Below are 16817 nucleotides of genomic sequence, written 5' to 3' on the forward strand. Positions count from 1 at the left end.
GTGCGCGGGCTTCTCATGGTGGTGGCTTCTCTTGTTGCAGAGCACGGGCTCTAGGCACGCAGGCTCAGTAGTTGTGGCGCACGGGCTTAGTTGCTCCGCAGCATGTGGGATCTTCCTGGACCAGGGCTCGAACCCATGTCCCCCGCATTGGCAGGCGGATTCTTAACCACTGCACCACCAGGGAAGCCCCCTAGTCATTTTTTGATGAATCAGAAACAGATATTGAATTTCATTCATTGTACATATAATAATGCATTGATTGCTTTCAGTGTTTACAAAATTGAAAAAAGCCAAGTTAATGTTCTCTGAATTTATTTTTTAATTGGGGAAGTAGAACAAAGACCTGAAAAATGCCATAAGGACAATTAATGGAGATGGAGAAATCATGGTGACTTGCAGTGGGTTGGGGTTAATAAATAAAATGGATCTTGTAAGTGAGAAGAGAAGAAATGAAAACCAAATTCTCTCTTATTTTGGGAGCATAGGTTCTCCCTTATTTTGATAAGATGTGAGTGGGGGTAGGAGGTGAAAGGATTTGGTAAAGAAAACAGAAGCAGAGAAGTGGGAAGAGGACCAGAAATAGTATAAGGTTGTATAAGCTAAGAGATGAATTTCAAGCATGGGAGTTTGACAGGGCTTTTTTTTTAGATGAGTTAAAAAGAATGGGAACAGAAAAAGGGCCATTAGTTTTGAAAATAGGGTATCAGAAGTGAGTTGAGAGCTTCAACAATAAGGTAAGAAAGGAACACAGACTTTAGGAGATTAAAAAAAGTATGGGGTGGAAGAAGAAATGGAATCAATGGATAGACTATTTGTTGAAGAACTTAGAAAAGGAAAAATAGAGAATTAATATAGTCAAGTGAAGATCTTTTCAGGGTGTGTTGAAGATATGTAGAAAAGTCCCTTTGTCATGTCTTTTCTGGTGACTCTAAAAATCTGTATTATTGGGTCTCTGTAGTCCAATATTTTTATCAACTTTCTAATTTTTCAGGACACCTGGCTATCTCATTAACAGACTGAGCAAGTCTAAAACCATTATCTTGGCTATCCTGTGCTCACTTCGCAACTCCCCTAGTTTTTTTAAAAAAAGTTTAGCTTTATTGAGGTATAATTTATATTTTATAAAATCCACACATTTAAAATGTACAGTTTAATGATTTTTAATAAGTTTATTGAGTTGTGTAAATATCACCATAATTCAGTTTTAGAACATTTTCGTCATTCCTATAAGATTCCTCATGGCTACTTACATTTAATCCCTGTTTCTACCCTTATCCCCAGGCAAATCTCCACAAATTTGCACTTTTTGGACATTTCATATAAATAGAATCATAAAATATGTGGTCTTTTATATTGGCATTTTTCTTTTAGCATAGTTTTTTTAAAAAATTAATTTATTTATTTTGGCTGTGTTGGGTCTTAGTTGAAGCATGTGGGGTCTTTGTTGAGGCATGCGGGATCTTTTGTTGAGGCGTGCAGGATCTTTCATTGCAGCGTGGGCTCTTTGTTGCGGCGCGCAGGCTTCTCTCTAGTTGTGGCATGTGGGTTTTTCTCTAGTTGTGGTGTGCAGGCTCCAGGGCTCGTGGGCTCTGTAGTTGTGGCACATGGACTTAGTTGCCCCGCGGCATGTGGGATCTTAGTTCCCCAACCAGGGATTGAACCCGTGTCCCCTGCATTGGGAGGCGGATTCTTTACCACCGGACCACCAGGGAAGTCCCTCTTTTAGCATAGTTTTAAGGTTTATCTGTCTTATAGCATCTATCAGCACCTCATTCTTTTTTTATTGCTGAATAGTACTCCATTGTTTGATTTTACCACATTTTGTTTATCCATGCATCATTTGATAGACATTTGGGTTGTTTCCACTTTTTGGCTATTCTGAATAATTCTACTATAAACATTTGTGTACACATTTTTGTGTAGGTCTGTGTTTTCATTTCTCTTGGGTAGGTATCTGGGAGTAGAATTGCTAGGTCATATGGTAACTGGTTAACATTTGAGGAACTGCCAAACTGCTTTCCAAAGTGGCTGCATCATTTTCTATTCCTACCAGCAATGTATGAGGGTTCAAATTTTTCTACATGGTCACCAACATTTATTATTATCTGTCTTTTCGATTATAGCCTTTCAAGTGGGTGGTATCTTCTTAATGAAGTTGTATCTCCATGTGGTTTTGATTTGCATTTCTCTAATGACTAATGATGTTGAGAATCTTTTCCTGCCATTTGGATATCTTTGGTGAAATGTCTATTCAAATCTTTTGTCAATTTTTTATTGGGTTGTTTGTCTTCTTGTTGAGTTGTAAGAGTTCTTTGTATATTCTAGATACACATCCTTATCAGATACGTGATTTGCAAATATTTCTTCTTTTCATCTTCTTAATGCTATCTTTTGAAGTGCAAATTTTTGAATTTTGATGATGTCTGATTCATCAGACTTTTAATGGACTGTGTTTTTGGTGTCATATCTAAGAAATCTTTTGTGTAGCCCAAAGTCTTAAAGATTTTCTCCTATTTTTTCTAAAAATTTTATAGTTTTAGCTTTCACATTTAGTTCACTGATCCATCTTGAATTTTTTTTTTTTTTTTTTTATTGATTGATTGATTGCTATGTTGGGTCTTCGTTTCTGTGCTAGGGCTTTCTCTAGTTGCGGCAAGCGGGGGCCACTCTTCATCGCGGTGCGCGGGCCTCTCACTATTGTGACCTCTCTTGTTGCGGAGCACAGGCTCCAGACGCGCAGGCTCAGTAGTTGTGGCTCACGGGCCTAGTTGCTTCGTGGCATGTGGGATCTTCCCAGACCAGGGCTCGAACCTGTGTTCCCTGCATTGGCAGGCAGACTCTCAACCACTGTGCCACCAGGGAAGCCCCAAATTTTTTCTTTTGAATTATTTTTGTATATGCTGTGAGGTAAGAGCCCAAGTTCATCTTTTTGTATGTGTATATCCAGTTGTCCCAGCACTATTTGTTGAAAAGACTTTTACCTCATTGTATTGTCTTGGCAGTCCCTCAGTTTTCCTCTTAACCTTCTGTCAGATTCCTAGTCTCACCTAGAATCAAAAGATGAGCTGTCATTTATTCGGTCACCCCACCCATTCATTCATTCCACACTTATTGAGTATTTTGTGCTAAGTACTCTTCTTTTTTTTTTTAATAAATTTATTTCTATATTTATTTTTTGGCTGTTAGGTCTTTATTTTTTGGCTGTGTTAGGTTAAGCCTGCGCGTGGGCTTTCTCTAGTTGTGGCAAGTGGGGGCTACTATTTGTTGTGGTACGCGGGCTTCTCATTGCGGTGGCTTCTCTTGTTGTGGAGTACAGGCTCTAGGTGTGTAGTCTTCAGTAGTTGTGGCACGTGGGCTCAGTAGTTGTGGCTCACAGGCTCTAGAGCACAGGCTCAGTAGTTGTGGTGCATGAGCTTAGTTGCTCTGCGGCATGTGGGATTTTCCTGGACCAGGGCTCAAACCCGTGTCCCCTGCATTGGCAGGCGGATTCTTAACCACTGCGCCACCAGGGAAGTCCCCTAAGTACTATTCTAATGACTCTCCATCCATATTTGTGAGGAAGGATTTTCTCTGTCCTTATAGAGTTTAGAATTTAGTGGCAAAAGCAGCATGAATGAAATAATTACATGTTTGATAAGTGGAGTGAATTACATACTGTGATTAATGGAGTGGAGGAAAAGTAGTGTTATAAAAACACATAACAGGGGAACTGGCCTGATTTGGAGGATCAGGGAAGGCTTCCCTGAGGAAGTGAGAATTGAATTGAGATTTGAAAGCTAAGTAGGAGTAAACCAAGCAAAGAAAGGGAAAAGAGCATTTCACACAAGAGGAACAGCATGTCAAGGACCTTAGGCAGGAGGATGCCGGCTTGACCCATTTAAGGACCTGAAAGAATGCCTCTGTGGCTAGAGCATAAACAGCAGAGGCATAAATGGAAGGGATGAGTGGAATAAGGGGAAGCTGTAGAGGTGGGTAGAGGTCAGATGTATAGCTTTATACATAAAGCCTCTGTAACAACTTCCTGCAAAACAAACGCTGAATACTATTTTCATTTTTCACCTTTTCTCACAAAAGCAAAAATCTTCTTTGGATTCCCTTCGGTCAGCAAAAATAGGTACTAATATAGGTGTTTTGTAAGAGCGAAGTGGCATAAAGCGAACTTTTGAAAAGTGGGGGATACGTGTATTTATTTTTAAATTAATTAAGATAGAAAATTCAGTTCTTCAGTTACACCAGGCACATTTCAAGTGCTTAATAGCCACACATGACTAGTGGATACCATATTGGACAGTGCATACATATAACATTTTTGTCATCTCAGAAAGTTCTTTTGGACAGTGCTGCTGTGGAGCAAGTTAATATCAACATTAATTTGGTAAAATAAGACTCAAAGCTAAGGTGATAAAACAACAGAATGAAATGAAAAAGGAGACTGTAGAACTAAAGAAACAAATTGAAGATCAGTGAAACTAATAAATTAGACAAAAGCAAGGAACAGAATAGACATTGCTGAAAATGAAATTACAGATATTAAAGGAAATATCTGAGGTAATCTCAAACACAGATGAAAAAAGTTTTATGAGAAAAGCTAATAGAAAAGGAAAGCCAGGACTACCCTGGTGGCGCAGTGGTTAAGAATCCACCTGCCAATGCAGGGGACACGGGTTCAATCCCTGGTCCAGGAAGATCCCACATGCCGTGGAGCAAGGAAGCCCGTGTGCCACAACTACTGAGCCTGCGCTCTAGAGCCCACGAGCCACAACTACTGAAACCTGTGTGCCACAACTACTGAAGCCCATGTGCCTAGAGCCTGTGCTCCGCAACAAGAGAAGCCACTGCAATGAGAAGCCCACGCACCACAACGAAGAGTAGCCCCCACTTGCCATGACTAGAGAAAGCCCGTGTGCAGTAGCAAGACCCAAGGCAGCCAAAAATAAATAAATAAATAAATAAATAAATAAATAAATTCATTAAAAAAAAAGGAAAGGAAAGCCAGTCAAAGATGACCCAACAAATGGAACAGAAAATATATTCAAAGAGAACTTTTCTGAAAAGACAGAATTGGATTGGCAGAGTTGAGTGAGTATGCCATGTTCTAGGAAGATTTGGACTTAAAGGATAAAGAATTCTTTAGGCAGGAAAAACAAATTATATTCAAGGGGAAAAGCCAGGTTTGCCTCAGTTTTCTACAGCAACATTTCATGTAATGTCTACAAAGTTCTGAGAGAAGGAAGTGTGGCCTGGAATACATACCCAGCCCAAAATATTATTCTAATGTAAAGACAGCAGGTAGGTCTTTTCACATCTGAAAAAACTCAAGAAATTGAAGACCTATGAGTTCATCTGGAAAAAACTGCTTGATAGCAAATCTTGGCCAATTGAGAGTAAATCAAAATTAAGGATTCAGGAATGGAGAAGCTTGACAGAAAAATTGATGATGAGTGTTGAATCCATTTAAATACACAACTGGGACTTCCTTGGTCCAGTGGTAAAGAATCTGCCTTCCAATGCAGGGGATGTGGGTTTGATCCCTGGTTGGGGAACTAAGATCCCACATGCTGTGGGGCAACTAAGCCCGCGGGCCTCAACTAGAGAGCCCGTGTGCCGCAAACTACAGAGCCACGTGCTCTGGAGCCCACGCACCACAACTAGAGAGAGAAAACCCGCACGCCACAACTAGAGAGAAACCCGCGTGCCACAATGAAGAGCCTGTGTGCTGCAATGAAAGACCCCGCATGCCGCAATCAAGATCCCATGTGCTGCAACTATGACCTGACGCAGCCAAAAATAAATGAAATAGATAAATAAATATGTAAATACAGAACTAATATTAAACAGCCATATAAATTATGGTTACAGAACTGGATATGAATGTTGTTAACCTGGAAAAAACAAAAATAACAAAATATAGAGATGGAGAAAGGGGAGATTGGAGGAGGGGTGAGAATAATGTTCTCAGTCAATAGAAATTGTCTAAAATTGAGACATACATAGTTAAATAAAAAAGCGTAATGACTAAAACTGCTTTATATTTTATACTTTTTCCTTCTTAGGAGATAGCTCTTGTAAAGAAATCCTCGAAGTTCAAAAATTCCTTCAGCTTGATTTTCTTTTATTATTTTAAAGTATAGTTAAAAAAATTTTTAATATAAATTTATTTATTTATGGCTGCATTGGGTCTTCGTTGGTGCGTGCGGGCTTTCTCTAGTTGTGGCGAGCGGGGGCTACTCTTCATTGCGGTGCGTGGGCTTCTTATTGTGGTGGCTTCACTTGTTGCAGAGCATGGGCTGTAGGCATGCGGGCTTCAGTAGTTGTCGCACACGGGCTCAGTAGTTGTGGTTCGCAGGCTCTAGAGTGCACGCTCAGTAGTTGTGGCACACGGTCTTAGTTGCTCCGTGGCATATGGGATCTTCTCAGACCAGGGCTCAAACCCATGTGCCCTGCATTGGCAGGTAGATTCTTAACCACTGTGCCACCAAGGTAGTCCCTCAAGTACATGCATTTTTCATGGGGCATTTAGGGGATAAAATATTTTTAAAACTATCATTTTGTGCCAGGACCAAACACCTTATGAAAATTGAGCTGAGAATGACATACTCATATAGAAGCACACTTAGCAAGCAAAGTGGGAGTGGTATTGATAGAAGTTTTGGTAGTAAGGAATTATCCTGCATGTGAAATAAAAGTAAATTACACATTTCCTGAGAATTTCATGAACTGAAGTCATTATAAGCAGTAGTTTTTTTCCCTCTGTATTATGAAAAACTAGTTGGCTAGTTGCAAAAAGCTGGAAACTATTAAAATAAATGTGACTTAATTTTGTTGGATTAAAAATTAGGAAAAAGTAACTTAGTGAGAGTATAAAGTTTCTAGTTCTGACTTTCTGAATGGGAAGGTGGGTACAATTATAGACTAAGACTGAATATAATACAAACAAATAGTTTAATGACATAATGACGTAGAAAATATTACTGCTTTTCACCAGTTTTTGTCTCTCTCCCCACCCCCAACTCTATTCCAGACTCACCAACCTAAAGAAGATGGAGTTTATATTTTTCAACCCCATAGTCAACCAGTTAGCTGTCTTTACTTCTCGCCTGCCAATCCAGCTCACCTGCTGTCACTGAGCTATGATGGCACATTACGCTGTGGGGATTTTTCCAGAGCTGTTTTTGAAGAGGTAAATGTTAATGTGTTTATATATGGACCTCAGATGATATTCTGGATTCTTTATGAAATGCCACATGAATGATTATTATACCATCAAACTGGGTGAGACGGTATAGAATAGGGACTTTAGAACTACACTGCCTAAATTCAAATCCCATCTGTTACTATTTGTGTGACCTTGGCAAGTTGCTTACCTCTTTGTGCTTCAATTTCTTTAGTTTTGAAATGGAATGGTAATAGTATCTACCTTATAGGATTGTCATGAGGATTAAATGAGTTAATGTAGATAAAGCATTTACTTAAAACAGAGCCTGGCACATAATAAGTTTTTGCTCTTATTTTTTATTTTTGCAGAAAGCTTTTAAATAAAATAACTTATTCTTCTATTTTAAGGCTTAAAACTTGTCCTCTTTTATTCAGGAAAAAATATTGGAATATTATTATACTTTTGTTCATTATTTCTAGCCTTGGCAGATATGAATTTTGTGGGGATGAGTCTTAGATGTGACAAAAAAGACTAGAGAAATTCATCACATAACAGTTCTATAATACATTGTCCAAAACTTTTGGCCAGTAATGTAACACAGAAACTATAAAATTTGGTCTTTTGTCTTCTAGCTAAGATTTATCGTCTCTTATATGCCATGTATAGCTGATGGTAGAGAGATTAGCTCAGCTGTTTTTATCTGGTGAAGTTAGAATGAAAAACTGCCATTCGATGTCATATAATTGTACTCTGGCAAGAAATGGACACCTAGGCGGTTTCATTCAGAACATCTTAGGCCAGGTTTATTCGTAACCACCTGTTGAGGATAAGATCTTTTCCTGGGCTAGTCTAACCCCCTGCAAGGTAAGATTAAGTTGAAGTTTAAGAATAGTTGAAAGATGTTGGTCTCATACTCGTGACTGTCCATCCTCCCAGAGATAGTCTACCAAGTTAACCAGACTACTTACCCCTTGGAGGTTTTCAAATCGGTTTGATCTCTGGTTGGGTAGGCCATAAGCTTCCAAAGGCCTGAGGAATCCTCACAATATTGGATCCCAGTGATTACATTTTGGTCTACTACTTAAATATCTACTACTTAATGTTACAACAAACATATTTCAAGTGAGCTTTCAGATTTGCTTAACCATATCAGATTTCCTCATTAAGAGAATTCCTACAAATCAAACTCTTTTTTCATATGGATTTTAATCTGTGTGAAATTTAGGATGGTTTAGATGTAGGTTTTCATTCTTTAGCTTATTTCGAATGGGACTTTTAAAGTTTTTAGAGGTCCTCAGTATAAGAGCATTTTATATGTGATAGACAATGAAGAAAACAGGGTATCATCACTGATTATGGCTTATCATCATAAATACTAATCAGTGATCTAACTTTATGCCTTAATTTTTTTATGTAAGCCAGTACTCAAAGTTAATGCATTCTGTCTTTGTAATTATTCTAATACTCTATGTATAGATGATTCATAATTACTTATAAAAGAGTTTTTAACTAATTATTTTAATAGCTATAGTATAATATGTAACTGCTTTTGTTCTTCACTGAACTCCTAAAATGATCTTTCTTACAGTTGGGAAGGCCTTTTCTCTCTTCTTGAGAGCTAATAGTTTTTGGGTTTTCTTTTAAAAATGAGGATGTTTAATTTCATTTAAGTCTGTTTTTAACCATATGAAAAAAAGACTTTTCAAGACTGTTAATGTGTTGCTGGTCAGACTTGATTTCCTAATTACTGACAATTAGAAGAAACACAGTTTCTTTTTTTTACTGGTGTCTTTGCTTTTTTTTTTCTTTTAATTTCTATTTTTACCTTTTTAAAAATAGGTTTTTAAGAGCAACATTGATATTTAAAATCCTTATTGGAAATGGATGGGCTATTAATCATGGATTAAATGAAATAATTTTTGTGAAAAGTCCTCTTTAAACTGTTTAATGGTAGCACTTTGGTTATTAATGCATACCATATAGTTATGTATGCAAGTCACATTCTGTTTTGTATTTGTTTATATTCTTACAGGAAGGTTGGAGTTTGAAATTTGAAGGTACATCTATGTTTTATCAGCCACTTAATAATAACTGATTGTACTTATTTTTTAATACAACTTTGTTGAGATATAATTCACATACCATTCGATTCACCCATTTAAAGTGTAAAATCCAGTGGTTTTTAGTGTATTTATAGGGTTGTGAAACTGTTACCACAATCTAATTTTAGAATACTTATCACCTCCAAAAGAAACCCCTTGCTTATCAAGTACTCCCGATTTCCCCTTTCTCCCTAGAAAACCACTAATCTACTTTCTGTCTCTACAGATTTGCCTGTCCTGGACATTTCATATAAAAGGAATCATACAGTTTATAGTCTTTTGTGACTGGCTTCTATACTTATCGAAATGTTTTCAAGGTTTATGCATGTTGTAGAATGTGTCAGTACTTCATTCTTTTTAATGGCTGAATAGTATTCCCTTGTGTGGCTATACCACATTTTACACATCCATTCATTAGTTGATGAACAGTTGGGTTGTTTCTGTTTTTAACTATTACGAATAATGCCATTATGAACATTCATGCACAGGTTTTGCGTGCTTTCATTTCTCTTGGGTATATACCTAGGAGTGTAATTGCTGGGTCATATGGTAACTCTATGTTTAACATTCTGATGAACTGCCAAGCTGTTTCCCAAACCGGCTTCACCGTTATACATACTCATCAGCAATATGTGAGGGTTCCCATTTCTCCACATCCTTTCCAATGCTTGTTGTTGGTGAGTATAGCCAACCTCATGGGTATGAAGTGGTATCTCATTGTGGTTTTGATTTGCGTTTCCCTAATGATTGGTGATGCTGAGCATGTTCATCTGCTTATTGGCCATTTGTAATTATTTAGAGAAATTTGGATCTTTTGCCTATTTTCTAATTGGGTTATCTGTGTTTTCAGTATTGAGTTGTAAGAGTTATCCACTTATTTATTTTTTTAAAAGTCAGGTTTATTGAGGTATACAGTACATATTGTAAAATTTACCTTTGTTAGGTGTGCAGTTTTATAAGTTTTGGAAAATTGTATATACCTGTTTAACCACCACTGCAATCAAGACATAAAAAATTTCCATCACCCGGAAGAATTACCTCATGACCCTTTGTAGTCAGTCCTCTCCCCCTTCCTGAAGCCCCTGGCAACCACTGATGTGATTACTGTCCCTATAATTTTGCCTGTTCTAGAATGTCAAGTAAATGGAATCAAATGGTGTGTAGCTTTTTGTGTCTGGCTTTATTTACCTAGCATAATGTTTTTAAGATTCATCCATGATATTGCATGTATCAGTAATTTGCTTCTGATACTACTGATTGAACAATTATCTTGTGTTAGGTACTAACCTGAGTGTGCTTTATATATATTATTAAGCCTAATAACACCCTATGAAATAGGTAATGTTCTCCCCATTTAACAGTTGAAAAAACTGAGGCAAAGAGGTTTATTAGCTTGCTGAAGGACATAAATGGCAGAACTAGAATTTGCACTTGAGTCTCTCTGACTCCAAATCCCCTGCACTTAACCATTTTAATATAATGACTGAATACTTCAAGTTTCATTTGTGTGTATTGGGCTTTTTTTGGTATAGGGGTTGGGATACCTTTGGTGTATTAATTTGTTAATCTCAGTTTATAGTAATACTTGTTATTAAAACTAAAAGTCAGTAGCAATTCATGATTCAGTGATAAGAATTGTGGTAATTCTTTCTTACTTGAGTACTGACACGTTCTACAACATTTATTTTTTATTCCTTATATGTGTGAGCCCTGAGCCCAAAGTAATAATATTGTGGATTGTAAGTGATTAAAAAGTTATAACAATAATACATGCTCATGATAAAATATTTACAGTAGGGGACTTCTGTGGTGGTCCAGTGATTAAGAATCCGCCTTCCAATGCAGGGGACGCGGGTTTGATCCCTGGTCGGGCAACTAAGATCCCACACGCCGCAGGGCAACTAAACCTGCACGCCGCAACTAGAGAGAAGCCTGCAACGAAGACCCAGTGCAACCAAAAAAAACCCACAAACTTACAGTAAATAGGGTGTTCAAACTAAATCTGCCCTTCCCCCATTCCCACTCTCCCAAAGTAACCTTTGTATTTTTTGTGTATGCCTCCAGAAAGTACACATATACTTACAAGCATATAGATACAGATTTTTTTCTTTGCGCTAATGGGTTCACACTATATACATACTTTTTTGCAACTTGCTTTTTTCATTTACTAGTATATCTTGGACAGTTAATAGTACAAATCTACCTCATTCTTTTTTAGCATTGCATGGTATTTCAAAGTAGAGATGTACCATCATGATTTAACCAGATCTTTTTTGGTGGACATTTAGGTTGCTTTTTATTGCTGTTATAAGCAGTCTGGCAACAAGGCATCCTTATATATATCTTAGTGAAATTACTGGGTCAAAGGGTATGTATAGGCATTAAATATTTTGATAGATGTGTCCTGATTGCTGTAAAAATTTTGTATCTATTTACACTTCCACCAAGAGTAGGTGAGCATTCAAGCCATATACCTTGAACTTAGTTGGCAAAGTTACTTGGTATATTAAGGTATTTCAACTGCGTAAGATTCAGATTCAGTCCATTTCCTAGTAAGTTTCACAGGGTAGATCTGCATCTGAGGTTTATTGGATTTAAGAGATTTGGGATGTAGCCCTGACATGGGTGGATGGGCTGTTTGATTGCAGTCTCACAGCTGATCAGTGCCTTAGTTTCCATCTAAGGGGATTACCATTTTGCCCTATGCTTCTTGTGGGGATCATGGGAGGATAAATGAGGTTATTTGGGTTAAGTGTTTTGTTACTCTTTTAACAAAGAATTTATGCATTGGCTTTCTTTAAAAGAAGAGTGTTACATAAGTTGATTGTTACTTATATCCTTAGGTATATAGAGATGAAGGAAGTAGCTTTTCCTCCTTTGACTTCTTGGCAGAAGATGCCTCCACTTTAATAGTAGGTCACTGGGATGGAAGTATGTCACTAGTGGATAGGCGGACGCCTGGAACTTCTTGTGAGAAGCTTATCAATTCTTCTTTGAGCAAAATAAGAACTGTACATGTCCACCCAGTGCATAGACAGTATTTTATCACTGCGGGATTAAGGTATGTCCTTCATGAAATTTTATGATTTAGGCCTTTTAATGTTAGGAATAATGTTTTAGTTTGGTGGTCAAAGACTTCTGACTTTTTTTGTGATACCCACAGACCAAATAATTTTCCTTTCTACACTGATTGAGCATTTTTGGTTTTTTTTTTGAACATGATTTTTTTTAAAATGAGAGATTCTTTTGGATTTAATAAATAGCGCAAGTGTTGAAACAAATATACATTTTTGTTTTCCTTGGCCTCATGCGTTTACTTCTAGTCTTTTGAGAAGAACGTACGTAAAAAATATAAAAGTTCCATGTGACCTATAACTTCTTGGTCTGTGTTAACTTTTTTCTTGGATAGATTAGAAAACCAGCTAGAACCTTGCCTCTCTATACCCATCTGGTTACATATATATGCTATAATTTTGAAATTTTTCTTATTTTTTACTCTATACCAGTGTTTTTAAAATTAATATAGAAGATTAGAGGGTTCTGTCTTAACTGTTCTTCAATGTAGTGAGTATTTGAGTGTCTAATTTATGTTCAGTGCTATTGTAGAGTCTTACTATGTGTACTGTGACAACACTGAGATTTATTCCTCCTGTTACAGGGATATTCATATTTATGATGCAAGGTGCCTGAAACCCAGTAGAAGCCAGCCTTTGATTTCTTTGACTGAACACACAAAGAGCATCGCTTCTGCCTATTTTTCACCTCTTACTGGTAACAGAGTAGTAACCACATGTGCTGATTGTAAGCTGAGGTAAATTGGGAAGACAGAAATACGTTGTTAAGGAATCTAGAGTCTGTAGTTACTGTGTTAAACAGTAGCTTTGTTGACTACTGCTCCTTATTAAATCACTAGTGTTATTGTTTCATAGTAATGTCTAGGTTCCCAAAGATCAATGACCTGTACTTAATGGCTTTTCAGCAGTTTTGGGATCTGTACATTTCCTTGAGATTGGCAAGGAAGGTCTGTAGCTACCCTGGAGAGTGATGTCAGTCTTTGCTTTTAGCACTGAAATCTGATGAAATCAGGCTTGTGATATCTTGGAAGGGAGATAATTTTAGCATAGGGAGAAGCTCTTACTTTGGAGATAGTGGGGTCTACCCCACAAGTGAAGTGCTGAATTGAAGTTGCAGAGCCCCAGGCCATGGGCAGGCAGAAAAGGTAGCAAAAATTGGGCTTCTATACAAACTACTGGATAAAATTTTATGGTTTTAGCTTTGATACCTTTCTATAGCTACTTCCTAAAAATGGATTTTAAAATGTAATATAAACCAATTGAACAAAAATAGAAAATAATGCCAATTAAAAAAGATGTGGAGAATGTTAATGCAATCACAAAGGAAATGATTTTGTTCTCTTCTAAAATCCCTGATTTTGCTTAACATTGCAAGCAATTCTCTGTTTATGAGAGTTTTACCTTAAGTGATTTTGGAATTCGTTCATTATTCATTCAACAAGTATCTGTTAAATGTATACTGTGGGCCAGGCTCTAGAAAGGCACCTAATTTCTGTTTAGACCCATCTATTGGGAAGAACATGGTTTATAGTGTGTGACAGGTACCCAGTTAATTTCTAGTAGAGTGTGTGAGCATTACCAGGTAATAACATTAAGAGATTTAGTCACCAGACAGTGGCAGCCCAGTGTCCCCTTTCCACCCATGCAGTTTTCTTTGTCTTAAGGGCTACTTATTTGTCCCATTCCTGTTCATTTGCACTGCAGAGTTTACTCTTGTTACATTAGCCATTAGTGATTTGGCTTTCTAATAATCTAATTAGTTAATAAGCTCTAGTGCCAAGAAATTTCAGTGGAATAGCTAAGCACAAGGAGAAGGGGGAGGTGGTGATGATTCGGTTAGTTTCTGTCTGCCAGGGTACCTAGTGGAGGCTTCTGGATTCCTCCAGTTGCCCCACAAGAACTCCTCCCCTTGGTCACTGGACAGTCTTAGTCTCGTCTGAATCTGTAAGTGACACTATCACGCCCTCAACTGATGAGTCTTCCTTGATACATGCATGCACTTTTAGGTTATTTTTGCATTTTCAGACTACATCCCTTATGTATGACATATATTACTGTGAATCTGAATATAGAGTCTAGATTATCACTTTAGAATGTACATTTAAGTTTGGAGTAATAATGTCTAAATAAGTAATTTCCACACTAAACTATAAGCACTGAATTTTATAATATTCTTTGTAACTTTTGTAAATATATTAGCTGAGGTTTGTTAGAGCCTGATCCTATATATTTTAAGATAACAATCATATTTCATATCATGAACCAGTGAAAAGCTTGTTAAATACACTGATAATATTTCAGAAAATTTTCAAGAAACAATAAAGAGTGTGCTCCTTTATTCTTGCTCTTTATTTTCTAGAATCTTTGACAGCAGCTGTATATCCTCGAAGATTCCTCTTCTCACCACCATCAGGTAGGTTTCCATGTGCCAAATAAAGTAGACCCTGGATTACCATGAGGTCTTTGTTGGAGTGCATACATTGGACATCTGATTGTCAAGGAGATGTAATAGGTCTGGTTTTGTATTTCATTGTTCCAGTGTTCCAGGTTGCTAGTTCCTATCCTATACAGAAGGGTTCTTGCTTCCAGGTTTCCTGTTTCTGTAAAGAGGTTCAATCTCTTTTAGTTAGTAGCTGTTCTCTGCCTTTGGGTGGTTATTTTTGGTTAAGGTGAGTGACTTTATTCCAACCTGAATTACTCATGTTATCCTATTGAGACTTACTTGCTCGTGAGGCTAGCTGAAGCTCTGTTTATTTGCACCTGTTTGTTCTGGGCTTGGAGGGCTTCCCCATCTTCCCGCTTACTTTGTTTGGTTACCCTTTTTGTGCATCTGCTACTTTTAATGTATGTATTTTACATCAAACTTTATGCAATGCCTTCTTCCTAGACATACCTCTTTATTAGTATTTATGAAGTTGGGGACAGGGTGTGCAATGTATGTTGATTGTTGCTTCCTGAGTTTTATAGTCTATAGAGGCTATATTTAAGCATGTTTGTTTTCTTTTTCACAGAATTTCCCTCTTCATTTCCTTTTTCAAACTTTATTAATTCTAGTTTATTGGTTTCTAATGCATATTTTAAAAAAATTATCTAGTGTGATGATTCAGAGGTCAGTAGGGATAGGGTCATTGAGTGGCAGAGGGAAATGTGGTTCTCCATTGTTCATACTTCTTTAGTAAGAAAGGGTTGCTAATGGTGTTACAATATAGAGAATAAAAAGGCAGTGCTTTGTTTTTTGCTTTGGAAAGCAGTAAAGAGCCCCAAATATATTAAAAAAATTTTTTTTACTTTATTTTTAGTTGTGGTTATAAACACATAAATTAACCATCTTAACTATTTATATGTATACAGTGCAATAGTGTTAGGTATATTCACATTGTTGTGCAGCAGACTTCTAGAATTTTTTTATCTTGCAAAACTGAAACTGCCCATTAAACATTAATTCCTCTTTCCGCCTTTTCCCAGACCTTGGCAACCATCTTTCTACTTTCCATTTCTATGATTTTGACTACTATAGATACTTCATATGAGTGAAATCATACAGTATTTGTCATTTTGTGACTGGTTCATTTCGCTTAGCATAATGTCCTCGATGTTCTTCCATATTCTAGCATGTGACAAGATCTCCTCCTGTTTAGTTTAATTTTTTTTTTTAAACATCTTTATTGAAGTATAATTGCTTTACAGTGGTGTGTTAGTTTCTGCTTTATAACAAAGTGAATCAGTTATACATATACATATGTTCCCATATCTCTTCCCTCTTGCATCTCCCTCCCTCCCACCCTCCCTATCCCACCCCTCTAGGTGGTCGCAAAGCACCAAGCTGATCTCCCTGTGCTATGTGGCTGCTTCCCACTAGCTATCTATTTTACGTTTGGTAGTGTATATATGTCCATGACACTCTCTCACCCTGTCACATCTCACCCCTCCCCCTCCCCATATCCTCAAGTCCATTCTTTAGTAGGTCTGTGTCTTTATTCCCATCTTGCCACTAGGTTCTTCATGTCCTTTTTTTTTTTTTTTTTTCCTTAGATTCCATATATATGTGTTAGCATACTGTATTTGTTTTTCTCTTTCTGACTTACTTCACTCTGTATGACAGACTCTAACTCCATCCACCTCATTACAAATACCTCCATTTCATTTCTTTTTATGGCTGAGTAATATTCCATTGTATATATGTGCCACATCTTCTTTATCCATTCATCCGATGATGGACACTTTGGTTGCTTCCAAATCCTGGCTATTGTAAATAGAGCTGCAGTGAACATTTTGGTACATGACTCTTTCTGACCTATGGTTTTCTCAGGGTATATGCCCAGTAGTGGGATTGCTGGGTCGTATGGTAGTTCTATTTGTAGTTTTTTAAGGAACCTCCATACTGTTCTCCATAGTGGCTGTATCAATTTACATTCCCACCAACACTGCAAGAGGGTTCCCTTTTCTCCACACCCTCTCCAGCATTTATTGTTTCTAGATTTTTTG

General features: G+C 37.2%; 1 protein-coding gene across 7 annotated transcripts in view; it reads left to right on the forward strand.

Annotated features, from left to right (window-relative positions):
- WDR76 (WD repeat domain 76) overlaps positions 1-16817 on the forward strand; it is a 63854-nt gene that overhangs the window by 34286 nt on the left and 12751 nt on the right. For 6 of the 7 annotated variants that reach the window (XM_082388778.1, XM_082388780.1, XM_082388781.1 and 3 more), the window contains 4 exons: positions 7022-7180; positions 12102-12319; positions 12917-13069; positions 14692-14745. In XM_082388778.1, the coding sequence (XP_082244904.1) occupies positions 7022-7180; positions 12102-12319; positions 12917-13069; positions 14692-14745 (584 nt within the window). Of the gene's footprint in view, positions 1-7021; positions 7181-12101; positions 12320-12916; positions 13070-14691; positions 14746-14871; positions 16103-16817 lie in introns of those variants that run through there. The other variant, XM_082388777.1, reaches the window with a different exon arrangement.

The sequence above is a fragment of the Balaenoptera borealis genome, assembly GCF_965194805.1.
Source record: "Balaenoptera borealis genome assembly, chromosome: 3".
Lineage (NCBI taxonomy): Eukaryota > Metazoa > Chordata > Mammalia > Artiodactyla > Balaenopteridae > Balaenoptera > Balaenoptera borealis.